The 19,070-nt window shown below is 40.0% G+C and overlaps 1 protein-coding gene across 1 annotated transcript in view; it reads right to left on the bottom strand.

The window, feature by feature from the left end:
* Positions 1-252: 252 nt before the first annotated feature.
* FAM69C (family with sequence similarity 69 member C) overlaps positions 253-19,070 on the bottom strand; it is a 54,278-nt gene continuing 35,460 nt past the window's right edge. The window contains exons 3-4 of the mRNA XM_018571093.1: positions 5,651-5,815; positions 253-447 (exon numbers count right to left, since the gene is read on the bottom strand). Of these exons, the coding sequence (XP_018426595.1) occupies positions 253-447; positions 5,651-5,815 (360 nt within the window). The remainder of the gene's footprint in view (positions 448-5,650; positions 5,816-19,070) is intronic.

The following is a 19,070-nucleotide window of genomic DNA, read 5'->3' as shown; positions in this document are numbered from 1 at the left end:
AACTACAATGTCTCCCTGGCACTGCAGAGCCTTTGATATGTAAAATACAGTATACACATCTAATGCATTAACTTATTTTTCTTGTCATACCCAAAGCAATGATAACCAATTGTTCACTATTTAAATAATCATAACAAAATAGGTTGCACAACTTCTTTCAGTGCCTTGTGCCTTTAAACCATGGATGTGATGCACCAACTTCAAATGGCCTTCATGTCACAGTTCCATTAAATACTTCAAGCAATGTTGGATTCACATAATTCTTCTCTGTAGCTCCTTTTGACTTAACCGCAGTAAATTATATAACTGGATAAAAAATGTCTCCTCATTTGCAGACTGAGCACATTGCTTCACGACTCTGTGCAGTTCAGCTTGTAGGGGATAAGGACCAGTAGACTCCATGATGCTCAGACTGAACCAGCGACGGAATATCTTGTCACAGATAACCTGTGGGGGAACACAAGGAAAATCTGTCTTATACTGTCTGATCAAGAGTGTAATAAAATCTGTAAGCGTTAAATTACCATTGCCTAATCTTTCACATGTTTTAGACTTTTAGTAGTTACTCAGAAATACTGTGAAAAATATGGTTTAGAAGTATTTATGGATTCAGATTTTGAAATGGAAAAGAATATTGTAAAGTTAAACATGTTCTCAAAAACGTTCTTTATGACACTGAATGAAATACAACAAATGTATTATAATATAATAGAGACTTCATTCTTTGAATTACCTATTCTTGTCATTCTTAAACTAGACATATACACTATGTTTGCATCCATGCTGTAAATAATAGAAGGGCTAACTCTTCTGAAAATAAACTGCCCTAGACTACCTCCGGAGCTACTAAGGAGCCGAAGGATTAAGCCCTACCTGCAGCTAATCCTTTGGCTTACTTCAGCCGCGGGAAGTCCTCAGTTCAGCCGAATCAAAGGGCTATTCACAATAGCCCGTACAGCAGCCAAAGCACTTAGCCATGTTGAATGCATATGCTGTGGCTCAACAGTCTTCCGAGTATTTGTTATATACATAAGAAATCATACATTAAAACAGGAATGCACAAATCCCGGGAGCTCTGTATGCTCCTTAAAAATGACAGCTGCTTCCTAACTTTTGGGTTTTTCTCTAGTCTAGTTTTGGAGCTGGAAACGTATCTGTACTTGTACTTGGTATCTGAACATACCTAGTAAATACTTATCTCTCCTGTTGCCCATGTTGTCAAATGCTGCTCTGTTGCTGAGGAATCATCCTGCTACTGGTAAACTAACCCTTCTGGGAATGTTGATCTCTTGTGTTCTCCACAGCAATCCCTGGGGTCTTATGCCAGCATTCATGTCTCTACATTGGCCTGTAGTGACATGGAAGTCAGCAGGAAGAACGATTAAGCACTTAAGGGACACAGGTGATTGACAATCTGAAAAGTGTTGGTTCCTGAGCAGATTTTGGGGCATGATTATTTAGCATTGGAGATGGGTTCAGTGGTATGGGCAGCAGATGAGGTACCGTATATACTCGAGTATAAGCCGTCCCGAATATAAGCCGAGGTACTTAATTTTACCACAAAAAACTGGGAAAAAGTATTGACCCGAATATAAGCCGAGGGTGGGAAATGAGGCAGCTAATGGTAGATAGATACCAATAAAATTACATGAATATTTATTTAAAAGAAAAACAATAACCTAGCTCTGTAAGTGGAAAAGGGGGTACAGGGCTACATATTATGTACTACGGATCATTTAACCCATTCATATTAGCAGAGGATAATAGTAAATCTATTGTTCAGTGCATTCTATATGTAGTATATAGTACATGTACATATAGAGTGCCTGCAACAATACATTTACAATGATCCTCTGCTAACATGAATGGGTTAAATGATCCATAGTACAGGGCTACATACAGATCATTTAATACATTCATGTTAGTATAATTGTAAATGTATTGTCTGCACTGTATTAGCAGTATATACTCCATATAGAGTATATACTGCTAACACAGTGCAGACAATACATAATTGGTTAATGAATCCCCCCAAATCTCCCCTCACTTACTGTGATTCACTGTGCCGGAGCAGGGACGAGTCAGCGGCGCGCTGGTCCAGTGGGAGGAGCTCCAGGTGGGGTCCTAATTTAGCTGACTTAGAGGTGCCTGCCCGATAATTACAACCCCACCTGGAGCTCCTCTCGTCTGACCAGCGCGCCGCTGACACATCCCTGCTCCCCTGCTGTACTGGCGCTGCGGGATTTTTTTTCTTTTCTTCTTACTTACCTCGCCGAGCGTCGCGTCACTGCTGCTCCGGTGGGCGGCGCTCCGAGCGGGGTCATCTGGCAGTCTCCGGCCACCTAAATTAGGACCCGGAGACTGCCAGATGACCCCGCTCGGAGCGCCGCCCACCGGAGCAGCAGTGACGCGACGCTCGGCGAGGTAAGTAAGAAGAAACCTGACCACTGGACCACACTGAATCGAGTATAAGCCGAGGGGGGCACTTTTCAGCAAAAAAAATGGGCTGAAAATCTCGGCTTATACTCGAGTATATACGGTAAGTATATTTACAGTCTCTTTTTCAGGCAACTGCTTCATTTAGAATTCTATATTGGTGACAGGGTAGATTTACCTGGGAGCTATATTGGTGACAGGGTAGATTTACCTGGGAGGCAAAAAATACCACACTATCATGTAAAAAGCCAGGCTAATATTTCAGAAAGTGGTCTGCCATTGCAATCTACATAATTCTCCAGCAGAGATTTCCCTTTCTTCTAATACAAGGTCTCAAATAATATAAATAAGTAGCTTTGTTTTTATTGATCTCTGTTTATGTTGATTTTTCTAATTATTACCTGCAGATTACAAGGTACATAAGGAAAGAAATTTCATTTACAGCAAGATGTAAAATGTATTATATGAAATATCACCACTGGCAGCTAATAATGCCTAATAACTGAGACATTTCTGTATATCTGGGATGATTGCCAAACAATTTCAGGTCTCTCTGGAGAAAAACAGATTTTAATATGATATTAAACAGAGCCCGAAAGCCAAAAGTGCATTAACTGTATACAGAAGAAAACCTCTAAATGATCTATAAACAGCTTGCGTTGGAATCATTTGATGAGTGGGCCATGTACATCAGAAAGATGCCCTACTGAGAGTTGCTTCTACACAAGCAGCCAAGGTGCAGTAAAATGGGGCTTTCTCATAAACTGATATGTGTATGCCCATATGCAGATCAACAGATTTGCTCACTACAAGGGCTATGAATTTTAGAGATCTGTGTCAGCAAATTGTTGGAGAGATTAAGAAGTAGCTGGTGCTTTACTAACCATGGAAAGCCATTTCCAGAATCTAGAAATAGATCTGCATTCAATGCCCAGTCTTAAAAAGATTTCATAATTGAGGTTGAGAGTGGTGTGCCTGGAGAGTTACATTGATGTTCTGTATATTGTCATTCACTCAAGTTACCTTTACTCATGAAAGGCATACACAGTGGTAGTTTGGGGGTGCATACATGTCATTTATAAACACTAGATCAATAATCACTGCCTAAAGAACTGTGCTAGTTGACACTGTCTACAATGTCATCTTGATGCTAGAGATGCTGGTAGTAGTGGAAGTTTATAAGGAGGAAAACTCTGGATCTTTTAAAACTGATATATTTTTACTTTTGGAATATGTTAGCATTTAGTCATTTTATTGATTAACTCATTTTAGTTATTATGAGCTACCTCATTCTGACTCTCAGATAAGAGTTGGGTGATTCCGTTTTAGGATACCTCTCTATATACTCCTGTGTTACATTGGTCTTTCTTCAGCTACTTTCCTATGTTGCCTGAAGCATCCTCTACATGGGAAAGTAGAGAGGCTGAACAATAACCTAAACAAAATCTGTGGTTAACCTTTGAGGGCATTGTGGGTGTTTCTGCTGATAGGCCACTTCCCCAGCAAGTTATATCCACCCAAGCATGCTCCCTCCCTAGCTTTCTGTTCTGTTTAAGCTTTCAATTCATTGCTCTAATGAAGCAGGACTTTTGTATATGGGAGCATATGACCTACCCCATGTGACAGTACTAGGGCTTTAGTGGCCAATAAGCAGGCCTGATCAATGTCACGTGGGGACAGTAATCCCCCTGGTAAACTCTGACTCCATCCAACACTGGAACATACACAGGGGGAATTCCTGTGAGGGAGTGTGGATCTGTGAGTATACCTTGCAGGAAAGAGAGAAGTGGGCTAAAAAAGACACTGTCACTCTGCTGTAATCGGGAGGAGGAGAGGGACTCTTTAACAATATTAAAATGCACATGCATTTAACTTCAGGCAACCACAGGTGCCTTCCATATCGTCATATTTCTTTCAAAGTGCTGCAGAAGAAACCTGGAGGCGTTCATTTTTGCAAATACCAACCAGTGCTGCACTCCAGTCAGCCACCAGTCACATGTAGTGGTCAACAGTGATTTGCAGAAGGTGCGAGGTGGGACCAGGGTTCAACTTTCTGAATTCTGGTTGGTATTTACAAAGCTGTGCGCCCCTTTTGCTAGAAAATGCTGATTTGCAGTAACTATGTACACTTTAAGGACTTTAGCACCCAGTTAGAATCCAGCAGCCTTTTTTTCTAGCAGGTTCAAAGATAAAGGGACAATCTGATTGGCTGCTACAACTATAAGCAAAAGAGACACAGACAGAACCTTTGGTTCTGATGCACTATGTGCTTTGGTTTGAGAGAGGTATATTGTCAACACATAAATATTACCATGTTGAGAAATTGCATTAATATGATTTTGTAAGCTGCCGTTTTCTTATTACCTTTGTGCACTGTGAGTTATAGATGGAACAAAGTGAAGCTGCTTCTTGCCATGCATGTAAGATATTCTAAAAAAAGACAGGTGTTCATTCACCGAGATTGTCTGCTACCTATAGTAGCCATCAAATTCAGAAATTATTTTTCTCTGAAGTTGTAAATAAATATTTTTATATCATTTAAGTTATTATAAAGAACTTGACTGTTTCCTACAGTAACAGGGAATAAAAGGGCATATACCACACCTCTGATGAGAGCCTGATTTTGTGATGAAGGATGACGATTTTTATTTGGTCCGATAGCTTCCTATCTCTGCATGGCGCTATTATATGGTTAAATGTGCATTTTACCCCATGTTGTTTACACACGATTGGTGCAGTGCTATGCATTGCAATTCATTTTGAATCACGCCTCAACACACCTTTCAAAGGCACCCCAACATACTTGCATTGCAACACACCACAAATCACAGATAGGGAAAAATAAATGTCCTGTTTCTGGTGCTTTCAAAATGAGCGGGCTGCCTTAACACAACACAATTTCATTCACCAAACCTGTCATGATAACATACTTAAAGAGGAATTCCTTTTGACTATGTTTACCCTTCTAGTGCCTTGGCACATTTTTATTAACAGTACAAAAAGCCCAATGCACTTTAAAGCTGAAGATATTAAGATTGAGGCATATAGTTATTTAATTAGATACATGTTTGTTAAATCTTATTATTTATTTATACAAACAATATATATATATATATATATATTGGAACTCCATCTATATGATGCAAAACAATATTTTGTATTGCAAACCAGCAAACCACAGCTGTACTTTGTACTTTGTGTACCTGTCACTTACTTGCAGATTGTTATTCTCTCTTTGTGCTCCACACATGTATGTCTTTAAATCACAAGATGAAAAACAGTCAAAGAAGTTGCAGTCCTTATCAGATTGACATTTTTGTTCCAGTATGTTACGCATTTTGGGCTCAAAAAATGCCATATCCATATCAATGGCAACTACCTGCAACCAATAAAATAAAATAAAATAAAACAGGAGAAGCATAGTTTAGTTAAGTCAATTCATACATTACATGTCATGTCACATTCTGTTACAAAGCTCCAGGCATGTTTTCTGTAGGAACATCTGCTGCACAATATAAAAGGATTATTGTGTTTTAGGTGTTCTGCTAAATAGGTGAGATCAATCTGTGCATTACAAAGGAATAGCTAAAGTGTGCCCATTTATTCGTTGATAGAAACTCAAAAGAAAAGAAAATGTATGTAGTAAGAAAGTGAGTGGATGGGTCTCTCTCTCTCTCTCTCTCTCTCTCTCTCTCTCTCTCTCTCTCAATCATTAAGTAACTTCTGTCTCTCTCTCTCTTAAGTAACTAATAGGTATCAGGGAAGTTTGGGTGAAGAGTCATGGATGCTCACGTTAAGAAGCTTATCATTTAGGGAACTGGAATCATTGGTGGTCATCAGTTCAAGGTGCCTACAGACATGAGAACCTTTTCCAGATCTGGTTGTTTATAGCTCACTTGGGAATGTTCATATATCTGCAGGCTTCCCCCCATGCCTCCTGCCTGAACCTGCTTGGGAAAAGAATTGATGGGTTTTCTAGCTTACCTGAAACAGCTGTCACCAGCAGATCTTACCCCTACTCTTCCTATAGGCACAAACCTAAAAGTTCTTTCACTGCAAACTTGCATGCTTGTACTATGATTGCTTGCTAAGTCATCCTTTAAAATGATTTTAACAAACTCCTCGACCGCCGCCAGCTACACATAGAATAAGTAGATTTTATACCTAAATGCAATCTTCTGACAGCATTAGAATAGTGCTAGGCTTTATTCATCACCAAAACATATCTAAGCTATTATTGATTTTTCCTGCACTTGATATAGAAAATGCCTTGGTGGGCCTCCGTTGGCCCTACATGATGGCAATATTAAACAAATTTGGCACATCCAAACCCTACATATTTAAAACTTCCTAGACCCCGTAACTATTTAACAAGAAGTAAGGGCTGTCCACTTTTTGCAAGCATTATTTGTGAACCCCTAGCCCTTTCTTATGCAAAATCACTAACATTACGCGAGTAAAAGTTGCCAAAAGCTACTATATTTTGGCTCCGTCTGCCAGTAACAAAGCATACATGGCCAGGTCAAGTTGCTTTACACAAGCAGCCAAGAGGTGGGCTCATGGGCCAGAATGAAGTGGCTGAAATGCAGCAAGGAACAATCCTGTCTACCAGATGATAGTGGAAAAGCAGAGCTGTTCTAGTACTATTTTTTTCCTACCATAAATATAAATATGGCAGTTTTTTAGGTCAGCTACATCTTTAATCATTACATGGGATGCATACTTTTGATAAGTGAGTTTTCATTTGTACTTGGACTTCAGCTTAAAGGTGGTTTTACATGTGCCTGGAGTTCTTTAAAGTAAACCTCGGAAATTCAAACTGCAATAAAAAAAAAAAAAATTAAAAGTGTATAGGCAGAGGGTATATAGGACACCTAAAGTTAAAGTTATATTAAAGTCAAATGTTTTTAAGCTATTTCAAATGCTGATTTAATCACTTACAATGGATGCTGCTCCCTGATGTGTAAAAGTTATTTCCCTGCAGAATCAGCTGGTTCCCCTGAGCACTGGCCCTGATATCCTGTTTTAGGGTGGCTCATTTTCCTTGCAGGGTCCTATGAAGCCACCCTTATGTGTGCTAGCAAGCTGTGTTTGTCTCTACAAACACACAGGCACAACAAGGCAAACCTTCACCAACCTAATAGGAGTTTGCAGGACAATAAGCAGCAGAGGTAGACCGAGTGCAGTCAGTAATCAGCACTCAGTAACAGACCTGGTCTGACACACCCATCTCCTTCATTACAATATAAATCTGTGTGAGGACACTTGTGCTGAGAGGAGTGGCTGCTACATAGCTATACCACCACAAAGCACTGGAGTATGAGAACAGGAAGCAGTATTTTTTCTGAAAGAAAAGGGTGTTTTAGGCTGGGTTCACACCTAGGCATATCGAATATGCACGTTTGCGGTAAAAAAAAAACACGCGACAAACACACGTTTCCAAGGGCTACTTGGCTGTATCCCAATAGAAACGCGCGTCAAAAATGCTCCTGTACTTCTTTGGGCGTAGGGCGTTTTGTAGCGCGTTCCTGCGGCCTGTAATACGCCCAAGTGTGAACCATACCCATAGGAAACAATGGGATTTCGGTGTTTGAGCGTTTTGCAGAGCGTTCGAACGCGCTACAAAACGCCCAGGTGTGAACCAGGCCTAAAAGCATTACTAAGCAAAAATATATTACAAAGTTACATACAGTAGTATTTGAGGTTGAATAAAGACACAGGTCCATCAAGTTCAACCTTTGTGTGTCTGTTTGTGTGCATGTGTGTATATATGAGTACTTGTGTGGTCTAGTCTTTAAGAGTACCTGTACTCCTGTATGTTATGGTCTCTGAGGAAGGTATCTAAATGATTTTAAAAAGAGTCAATACTCTCTGCTGATGCCACTGCTTGTGAAAGAGAGTTCCAAAATGTAATCGCTCTAACTGAAAAGAAGCCCCTACGCCGTTTGTGGTTAAATCTTTTCTCCAATAATTTTAGGTGGTGGCTCTAGTCTTTTTTAGAGAGTTCACCATCACCATTAAACATTTTGTACATCTCTTGTTGCATTCCTTGTAGCTCTGGAATGCCAATGTAGTCCACTTCATCTTATATTTTTTAAATGCCAGCTTCTTTTCTTTGATATGTTGTCTTACTGTTTTATTTAGCCATGCAGGCTTTGCTCTCGATCTTTTATTTTTGTTCCCCAATGGTATGCACTTGGTAATAGCGTTATGTAATGTATTCGTAAAACAATCCCACTTCTCATTAGTGTTCATTGTTAGAAATAAGTTGTCCCATTTAGTGTCGTACACTAGATGACGCAGCTTATCGAAGTTTGCCTTTTTGAAATTTAGCATTCTTGTCAAACCAACATTTCCATACCCAAATCATAATGTGGGGGTACAGAACTATTAAGAGTCACAATAGATGTGAGACATAAACTGGGCTTTTTTGACACGCTGTCGTCACTGAATGAAACCTCTGCTTACGCATTTAGTAAAAATATACTCAATTTGAATTGTCCAAGCTTGTGCCAGGTTTCCTTCAAACTATGGAGGGAGATCCATATTAGTAAAGGTCTCTGAGTATCAATTTAGAAATATAAACTGGGCTGGGTTGCACTGTTCAAGATGAGCAGCTGAAATTCCACAGTGCTGACACCATGTGAAGTCAACAGATTTTCCTCATGATGTAAGTCAAACTGGCTTCAACTCCAGTTATCAAGCACACAGCCATTCCAACAATTTAGTTACATGTATGAGAAGTGTGAAGAATCATTCACACACTGATATTTAGGACAACAAGTGCATGTAATCTGCTCACTGAACTCTATTCCTCTTTTCACAGCTGCAAGATAGCATTGCAAACCATTTAATGTGCCTGTTGCTGAGGTAAGCACACACAATAAAAACTGAATATGAGGAAAAATTAGTATTGTCCAGCAGAGTTTACCGTCTATAACCCTTCTGAATAAAAATGTACATTCTGTATAGTGCTAAACAGATATTTGTGAGTGTTTAAGTCATCGGGCGAAATTCGCATAATGTACGGACAGCATTAGGGTATATTAACACCGGAATGGGAGCCGAAAACAGAGGTACGTTGACTTGAGTTTGCATAGTGCATTGACATACTGTACATTGCGTTATGTTACATTGTGAATGGATCTTAAAGTTTTGTTACAAGAGAGGTACATGTTCCAGGAATACTCACCAAATGCATTCTATCATATCCACTTGAGAGACGTCCTACCACTTTCTTTCATACTTTCATCTTCGTTCTTTCTTACACTTACTTTCTACTTTGAGGGCCCGTTCACGCTAGAAGCATTGGGGCTGCACTGGCTGCTTTTTCCAGTGCAACCCCAATGCACAGGCAAGGCAACTTGCTTTGTTTTAAATAGGCGCAGCACAGCATGGTGCGACACAGTATAACCGCATCACACTGGGCTGTGTTTACAGAAGTTATTAAAATGCCACTGGTGTTCAAACAAAATAAGGTAAACAGTGTGATGTGCGGGGATCAGTGCATCAGCATAGTACATGTCATTGCTTACTAACAGCCGTGAGTTGAATGGGCCCTTAAGGTACACTTTGGTCAAAACTGGAAATAGAACACAGAAATGAACACAGGAGATAGCTTACACATTCGGGATTCTGTTTTCCATCTAGGTTTTGCACAAGGTTATCCTGAATACAACCAGCACTTTGTTGTTGGTAATCTAGTATTGATGGGACACCATTTATAACTAAAAAATGGTGGCCTGCACCTAAATCTTTCCACATGGTTTTCTGTGTCTCCAGAGGATCTGGAAACTGTATAATTACACCAATGGCATCAGTTCTCAGCGTACACCCTTTGATTATGTAGCCTCTACCACCTTCTGTGGAGTGATACTAGAAATGTAGCTGTGCTAGTACTGTAGTCAGTCTGGCTGAATTATATTTGGTTATTATTTGGTTAATTCTAGGTGTTCTATAACTGAAAGCTTTTTGTATTGGTCACTGAATTAATTTGTTACCTGGAATTGCTATTTAAAGTTGAAACAAATCTGCTGTTTAGAATAAAGTATAGGTATCAACGGACAACTGCAATTACCTGCAGAAGCCAACCCTCCAGGTACGCCTCCAATATTTCAGGTATTCCTATTAGTCCATCACTATTAAGGGCTGCCTTAATGGCCAATAGGAATGTGCAGGAGGCAGGCAAGCTCCAACACTACTGTATAATGAAGTGTCAGTGCTTTGCCCATCAGGACAGCCCTGAGTTCGGCTGTAGCAGATAGCAGTGTCTAAAATATTGTTTTGGGCCATAGAGTTGCTTTATGCACGCTCATACTTCTGCCTTTATTGTGATTACATTCCTTATTATTATCAAAGACACACACACACTAAGGGGTGTATTTATTAAGCATTCACAGAGCTGTTTGCTCTGTTTGGAAATTCCTATTTGTCTCGGCTCCATCTAGTGGCTATAATGTGCTGCAAATCAAACAGGGATATTTACAAAAGGATGAAGAGTTTGGAGAAGGCAGGAGAAGTGAACAATCTAGGCCAAAATAGCTGATTTGGAAAAAATCTCCAATTCAGCTCACTTTCCAGTTCAGCTATGTTGTCCTATGTTGTCCTATGTTGTCTATGTATGTTGTTCACTTCTCCTGCCTTCTCCAAACTCTTCACCCTTTTATAAATAACCCTTTAGATGTTCACAGTGCTGTTCACTCTGCAAACATTTTATACATACACCCCTAACTGTTGCACTGCAGATGAGGAATGGATAGAATAAAACACCATCATTTGTTCCTAAAATGTGCCAATCACTGTGCCTCACCTGAACCAAATAACTGTGGCCATAAATAGTAAAAATCTAACAATCGTTCTTTTAAAAAAATTAAAAAAAATTCAGGTATGACATAATCCACACTCTATATTAAAAACACAGTCTGTATGCCCTTATAGGCTGGATTACACGTCTAACAAAGTTGAATGTCCTGTTATTGTGGAATATCAGCATAAAAACCATTTCATGGTTGTGGAGGTGGAGGGTCTGCCGTGTGACGGGAGCAGTCATTTCAGCAACTGCACTTCTTAAAGGCATTGTGCTTATCTATGATCTATAATCAAATCTGACTGGTTGAGCTCCAGAGCAAGAGGAAGAAGCTGCCAGCTGATCCCATCCGACATTAGCCATTTCCATTTTGGTTTCACTGTTTAACCAAAGCTAGTTTTCATAATTGCAGCAGACAGTCTTAGATAAATTAGATAGATAAATGAGATGTGTGCAGCAGCATTTGAGAGTTGTGCAATGGACACAGCAAATACTATGTGATTAATTTTCAAATCTGAAATATCGAGTATCTGTGGGATGTACTGGAAAAATAAGTTGGATCCATGGAGACCCCCACCTCACAACTTATAGGACGTAAAGGATCCGTTACTGACGGCTTGATGCCACATACTATGGCATACCTTCAGAGGTCTAGTGGAGACCATGTCTCAATGGGTCGGGGCTGTTTTGGCAGCAAAACGGGGACCTACTCAATATTAGGCCGGTGGTCATAATGTTATGGCTGATGAGTGTATATGTACACGATATATACAGTATATGATGAATTGGACCCTACTATGTTCTTATAGATTGTTTATTATGGGGTTTTTTTTATGTTAAGTTTTTAGAAAGAAATAATAAAGATTGTTCTTTGATTCGGGTGAGGAATGGTGGTTGACAAGACCTGAAACAATGCTCGTCCTTTGCTTTATTTATTCTCTAATATTACTTGCTGTATATATAAAGTATATACACAACTCATTGATAACATATGTTGTCTTATGCTGTCATCTGATTGATTACACACGATGATTACTTCTGTGGTCTGTTAACATTTTCTGTCATGTAAAGATACTGTTACAAGTTATTACTTGTTACTGATATATACACTGCTCATTGATAGCACATGTGTTGGGATGATGTCAGGATTATACTGCTAACCGAAAAGGGGGAAGCTAACCACATAGACATACATGGTTGTATTAAGGCATCATTCTGTCCTAGGCATGTCCACAAGCTCCCCATTTTGTGCAATGACTATAGTTGGCATGTGTTATTGGGAATAGTAGTCTGCTTTATATGCAGAAGTATTTGTCAACTGTACAGACAAGAGAAAGGAGAGAGGGTTTCATGTTTTCTAAAATGATAAAGTCTCCTGACTCCTCTCAGTGTATCCTGCATCCCCTACAGTTATCTTGGATGTATAGAGCAGTGGTGGTCAACCTGGTAAATACAAAGGGCCACAGGTGCGGCCAGTGATATGTCCAAAGGGGAGCACAATATATTTGTTTTACTTATTCACATCAGCGCACACACATTAAAGTATGTCTAATCATAAAAGAAGAAAAAAAACAATCTATTGCAGTTTACTAATCCTCAAATGTGGTGGCTGCTTTAATTATCAATTTTCTAGGCTTTTTTCTTCTTTATTTTAAACTTCTACCTTTAACAGGCCAAGCTGACCGGCAAAAGTGGCAGATAGATGGTTGAAACAAGCCATTTAACAATGACAGGGGTGCTTGCAATGGTCAATGCAATTTATGTAATTCCAAAAGGGAAAACAAAAATGTTGCTGTGACTGCTAAAAAAAAGTGTTAGCTGGCTTTCATTTGTTAGTCAAGTCCATCTAAATCTGTTCCACAGGTTGACCATACTTCTGTCTAATGGTGGCATAAACCCGGAGGGGTAGTATCAATATAATCTAAAGGAGGTACTCTACTGTAGGTTATGTCAATAAATAGGTTTGGTTTATTATTCCCAAAGAATTAAACCATGATTATGAGATATATTTGTTTAAGTCCTTATTTAACCCTTTAATATTATTCATGTGATGACTGACAGGGATCAATATGGTACCACCTATGTACCATCACTCAGTAATCATTTCACATGTCATTGTTTGTGTGCAGCCTGTTAACCTAGGCCATTTGAGAAGAAAGAACATTTTGTGTGCTTTGTACAATCAGGTATTTAGTAGAGGAACAAGACATATTATTATTATTATTATTACTACAATAACAACAGTCTCTGAGTAAAAGGCTCTCAGGATCACATCTGTTAATACTGTTCCTTTCTAAACTTGTGCAGTATTATATTTTGTTACAATGCTAACCACAGTACAGCCTGGAGCAGGAAGGCTCAACAAATGACAGTTGGAACAGTTAGCTGGAGGGTAGTTACTGGCAATAATATATATTGTATATGACATAAAAATGATTTAGGACTAGGGAATCAGATGAAAGCAGGCTTATCATGACCAATGTTTTGGTGGATTACAACACACCTCTCTCATTTTAAACAGGTTGGTTTCCACCCATTGAAAAATGAGTTTGAATAATAAAGGTCTATTGTGTGGATTACTACAATCCACAAGCACATGGCTTTTAAGTTAATGTACTATAAATATAAGCTGATTGTATTAGGGTGTTGTTAGCGTCCAATGTCCCAGCCCTTTAAAATAAAGCATGTATTTATCTCTTCTACAGAATGGGGCTCTTTGTGATGCTTGTGTATAGCAGGAATTTGCAGCAATAAAATTTAGTTTTGAAGGATTAATGCGACTGACTATTTGAAGCAATCCTGTGCTGTGCCCACATGCAGGGCAAAGATGTTTCTTATATTCCTCCTTCCAAGCAATACATTCATTGGTTGCCCTGCTGCTCTGTACAGTTGCTGGGAGTGAAGAAAAACCCAATACTTCCAGGTATGGAGGCACATTTGACTCCATGTGACAGTGCTGCTCCTATCACCTCGTACCAGTGCTGTCACCCACCTGACCTGTCACACCACACTAGCCCGAACACTAAAAGTGAGAATCTTGGCACGGGGCCAGTGTTAACAAGCTCTTAATGTAATACTAAAAGCTCCTTATTGCAATCTAAACAAGCACTAAATCCAGTTACTATGTGATACGCAAGTCTCAATAAGTAAATACAAAACTTTCTTTACCCTCCCCGGATGAGCCAAATCCTAGCTTTTCATTATGAAATGTTTTGACCTGAAGTGAGATCAAACAGCCAGACAACATCTTTAAAGTAACACTAAACTCACCAGTTAAATCTTAAAAATGTATTCAAGTACCTCAAATGAGAACTACGGGTAAGTGTTTTTCCTCATAGTTCTCTTAAGGGTCACGGGAGGGCATAAACTAGCGTCCTCGCGTGACCCAAAGCTCCGGGTATACTGAGACCACTGCAGCTGGGACGGATCCCAACATTACTGTCGAGATCCACCCAGCTGCGTGAGTGACAGCTGGCTCTGCCTATCTAGAGGCAGAGCCAGCTGTACCTGCCTCCTGCCCCGTCCATTCCTCCAGTCAGCGCTGGCAGATCGGAGCGGGGAGAGGGGAATCCCTGCAGGAAGCCGTGACTGACAGTCAAGCTTTATGATACAGAAGTTGTGATAAGCAGGTTTCCTTTTAATGTAATAGTAAAATGGTGCCTATTCTTGATGCAAAAAAGATGTGGGTTAGCTTAAGGCTAATTCCACCTAAAGCCATTAGAGGTGTGGATGGATTCTGGTAGGACAATTTGCCAGCTAATACCTTATACCTTCCTGGGAATCATCTCAGTAATAAAGATTCTAGGTATCTGTCCCACTTTAACCTTCATTAGAAAATAAAAACCAGGCTCCTCCTAGTAGATTCTACTTATGAACATATGAAAGATCCTTTAAGTAAAAAGTGACACCATTTAGCAAAACAGGGCATGTAAAAGCTGTGCCAAAAAAGGCAAGCAGATGTCAAAGGACTAATCACCAATATTGCCTCTACGTTTCCTGCAGATGATCTTTTACGCATTACTTAGGTTTTTTTCCATGCTGACTTCACATATGGAGGCCACCATCTTAGTAGAGAATAAGGGCTTTGCTTCCTCATGTTAGAGCTGCCCCACCTGATGAGTGGTGGGGAAATTATCTAGAACAGCAGGGTAGGTGGAAGAAGCATAGATCAGCAGAATGATTGAAGCAGAAGCAGGAAGATGCTTGCAGTAAAGGTTCTCAGGTACATCTTCCTCTTCCGACCCTCAGGATAGTGAGCAGCACAGTTCTGTTTTCACTAACTCCACTTATCTCACTCCAAATCTTGTGAGACTAACAATCAGAGGGACACTGTAGATATACAGCTATGAGGCTTCAAAATAGGACTGCCTATGCACAGTTATATGTCATAATGTACACTATTTTTGAGGAGGAATTCCAGGGAAAAAGTAAATTTTTCAGCATATTCACCTTTCTATACCTTTTAAGATAGCAGATCTTCACTTTTTGAGGACAGGTCCACTTTAAATTCTACACTAGCCAGTAACAGTTGCAATGACAGCAATACTTTAGGTCGGCAAGAGCTAACCACTTGTTTCACTATTGCAACCTTTTTATTCCTACGCATGTATAAACACACAGAAAACTATACAGTATATCTTTACAGTTATATAATTCAAATCTGGTCTTTGTTTTATACATATCACATGCCTAATTTAATGCAGTTTCTTTATAACTTTATAAAAGCTTGAGTTGGGAGTTGCCTTTAAATTTTTAGGATCTTTATATATTAGCTGTGATAAATGGAAGGGGAATAAAATAACCTTGTTCTCTTTTATACACTGATATACTGCTGTATAAAGGAGATGGGCTTAGGGAAATACATAGTTTAATTCACAGAGGAACCATTCCTGCATATCAAGCTTTTTACAGCTGGTTATAAAAGAACAAGTTAAAACTTGGACTAAGCTCAAACCAAACATCTGATCCCCAGCTGGAATTGCTTAGTCTTATGGTAGTTTCATCACATAAAATTAAGCTCGGAGTGATCCACACATTTTACAGGTTTTCACAGGCGGTTATCAGGACTAAACATCCTTATAAAGTTTTTACCCCTCTTAACATTTACAACTCTGGAATGTGTCCTATCATAATGATGTTTGGGTGGTAGGCCTTTGGTAAACACTTTACAAAGACGCAGAAGGACTATCAAATAAATAGAGGAATATGATCTACTTAACTGTACTAAAATCATTTAAATGGGTCTCTCAGTCAGTCAACTTGATAGAATAGACCATGCTTGAAAGCATTTTTATGCATAGTTTTATTATACAAATGGGGGGACTTTCATTTATTACACACACAGTCTGTACTTAAACTCCAAATTTACGCTCCATGTTCACCCCTTAATTAACCCATGCTCGCTGTATTTTATGCTTTTTTGTTTTTATACTTACTTTCTGTGAAGTCTTTAGACCTTCACATGACAAGACAAAGTCCTTTTCCTCTTATCTCTTCTCCAGACTGAACAAACCATACTGATTCAGAAAGCGACACTGACATGAGGACATTAGCACCATTCAATACTATCTATACTCTATACTCAATACACTATGAATGAAGAGTGCTGTGGTGATGCCACACATTCATAGTTGTGACTACAGTCATCTAGGTTAAGTGATACCAAAAGACTGAAAAATATCATCTCTTGGCCAAGAAGGGGTACTGTAGGGTACAGCTCCAAATCCACCAAATCCAGCACCTAGGGCATTGTTTTTTTGTTACATAAAAGCTTAACCCGGATGTGGACTTTAAAATGACATTGTGAATATTTTAAAAATCCAAAACCCATGGCATGGCTGCAAAGAAAACCTAGAGATTGGAAGAAGAAACCACAGAGCACAGTGAAGGACCAGGCTTCCCACCAGAGGGTGGAATGAGTAAGCTTTTTTTGCAAGAATGATTTTGGTTTGGAGTTTTAAAAAAGGTGACAGTGTCACTTTAAAAGAAATCTGTAGCGAGGCCTAAATACCTGCCAGATATGTGGCATTTTCAGAACTTGATCAGCAAAGGTAGCCTACTTGTTTTCTCACTTCAGGTTTCTTCTAATGTTGTTGTAGATTTTTTTTGTACTGTTCCTCTCAACAGCGGCATCACAAGTGTGGTGCTTCCCACACCGGCTGACACCATCAGAGGGGGTAACATTAAAATGAATCAGTCATTTCGATATCGCTCCCTCTAAAAAGCCAGGTACCCAGTCATGGACCAAGTGCCTGACACCTCTACGAGAGAGGAGGGGACCCGGCGGCATACCTTATCCTGCTGGATGAAGGTCCCCTCCTCTCTCAGGTCTCTATCTATGTCGGTGATGGATGCCGGCAGCTAAGTCTGTGTGAAGTCATTATGTCACAAGTGGGCGTAATGACATTGCACACAGGCGTGATGACGTCCCAGTGGGTGACACCCTGCCTGGGGACGCATCTGCCTCTAATTTTAATCTATCAGTCTGCTCAGTTTGATTAAGCACATTGGATTCTATATACAGTAGATCATTTGTACAGGAAGTATGTTGGCTGATTCTCCAGTATACAAAAAGTCATTACATGGAGTATCTACTAATCTGTGAATGCAATACAAATTATAAACATGGTATAGTAGCTTCTGAAACATACATCTGCAAGGACAAATCTCCAAAAGTAGGACAGGAATGTGAAATCTAAAGGGATGAATTATATTTAAGTAACAACATGAGCTTCACACAGACAGTCTTTTCCCCGTCCCTTTGCCATTTTGGAAACCCCTGGTCTACGTAGAAGGAGATGAATTGTGATGCAACACTACTCTGGTGACTGGGCGTAGGGAACACTGCAAGGTACCCTTTCAATCTCGATAGTTATACGTTCATAAGGTCAGCCTTATTACATAGTTACATAGTTGGGTTGAGAAAAGACTCAAGTCCACTCATTGTCAAAATCCAGACTTTTGAGTACATTCATGTATAAGTGTAGTGCTCACCCCCGAAGGAGCTGCCAGAACAACCCGGGTCATCACTAGTCTGTCTAGGGGTTTTGGTCTTCAGCTGCCTTAGCATTAACCGCCCTCTTCCCCACGTGCCCACAAAGCTGATATCCACTCCAAAAGTATAATGCTGAAGAACTTTTATTAACATCTTCACCCTGGGAAGAGAGGGTATAGGGATCCTAGACATCCAGGGTAGTACAGACATAGGCTCCAGACTCACCAATTCCTTTTTAGCAGTTCAATGTAGATCGATTTGTAGCACTGCAAATAGGAATTTGAGTAGCAGACGAGAAGGAATGAGCACAGATCCTAAACAGGAGAGACACCAGACTTGCTCCTGAGGTCCACTATGTTCTGGGTATCTCCAGCAGCCATCAGCTTTCCTGGTTCTCTTCCTCTAGCAACAGCACAGGCCTCCTCCATACTTAAGGCCTAGCAAAACACTTCCTACACTCCAGCATCCCCACCCCCAGGCCTCAGGCCTAGCCTGGGGGGCAGGCTGGACAGCACCCCAACCTGGACTAATCCATGGCTATTCCTGAACTTGACTGAGCACATGGCAATTCCCTCGCGTATATAAGCACTTACCCAGCATGCAACACTAGTTGGGAGCTCACACACTCACAGTGTCCCCCATTGGGTGTCTCGCACTACAGCAGAGTCACACTCCACCCAGGTGGGTACAATCAATGCCAAAACACCTGGAATTAACCAGATAAATGCCGACTATAATTCAGCCAGCCTGATTACAGCCCTGGCAATCACTAAATTTCTAGTAGCCACCTCACAAAACGTGATGGGGGCTACATAAGTAAAAGCTACATAGGAT

Source organism: Nanorana parkeri, unplaced genomic scaffold, assembly GCF_000935625.1.
Source record: "Nanorana parkeri isolate BGI_ZX_2015 unplaced genomic scaffold, ASM93562v1 scaffold1672, whole genome shotgun sequence".
Classification (NCBI taxonomy): Eukaryota; Metazoa; Chordata; class Amphibia; order Anura; family Dicroglossidae; genus Nanorana; species Nanorana parkeri.
Note: the sequence above shows the minus strand (reverse complement) of the source record. Positions and strands in the feature narration are given on the sequence as shown.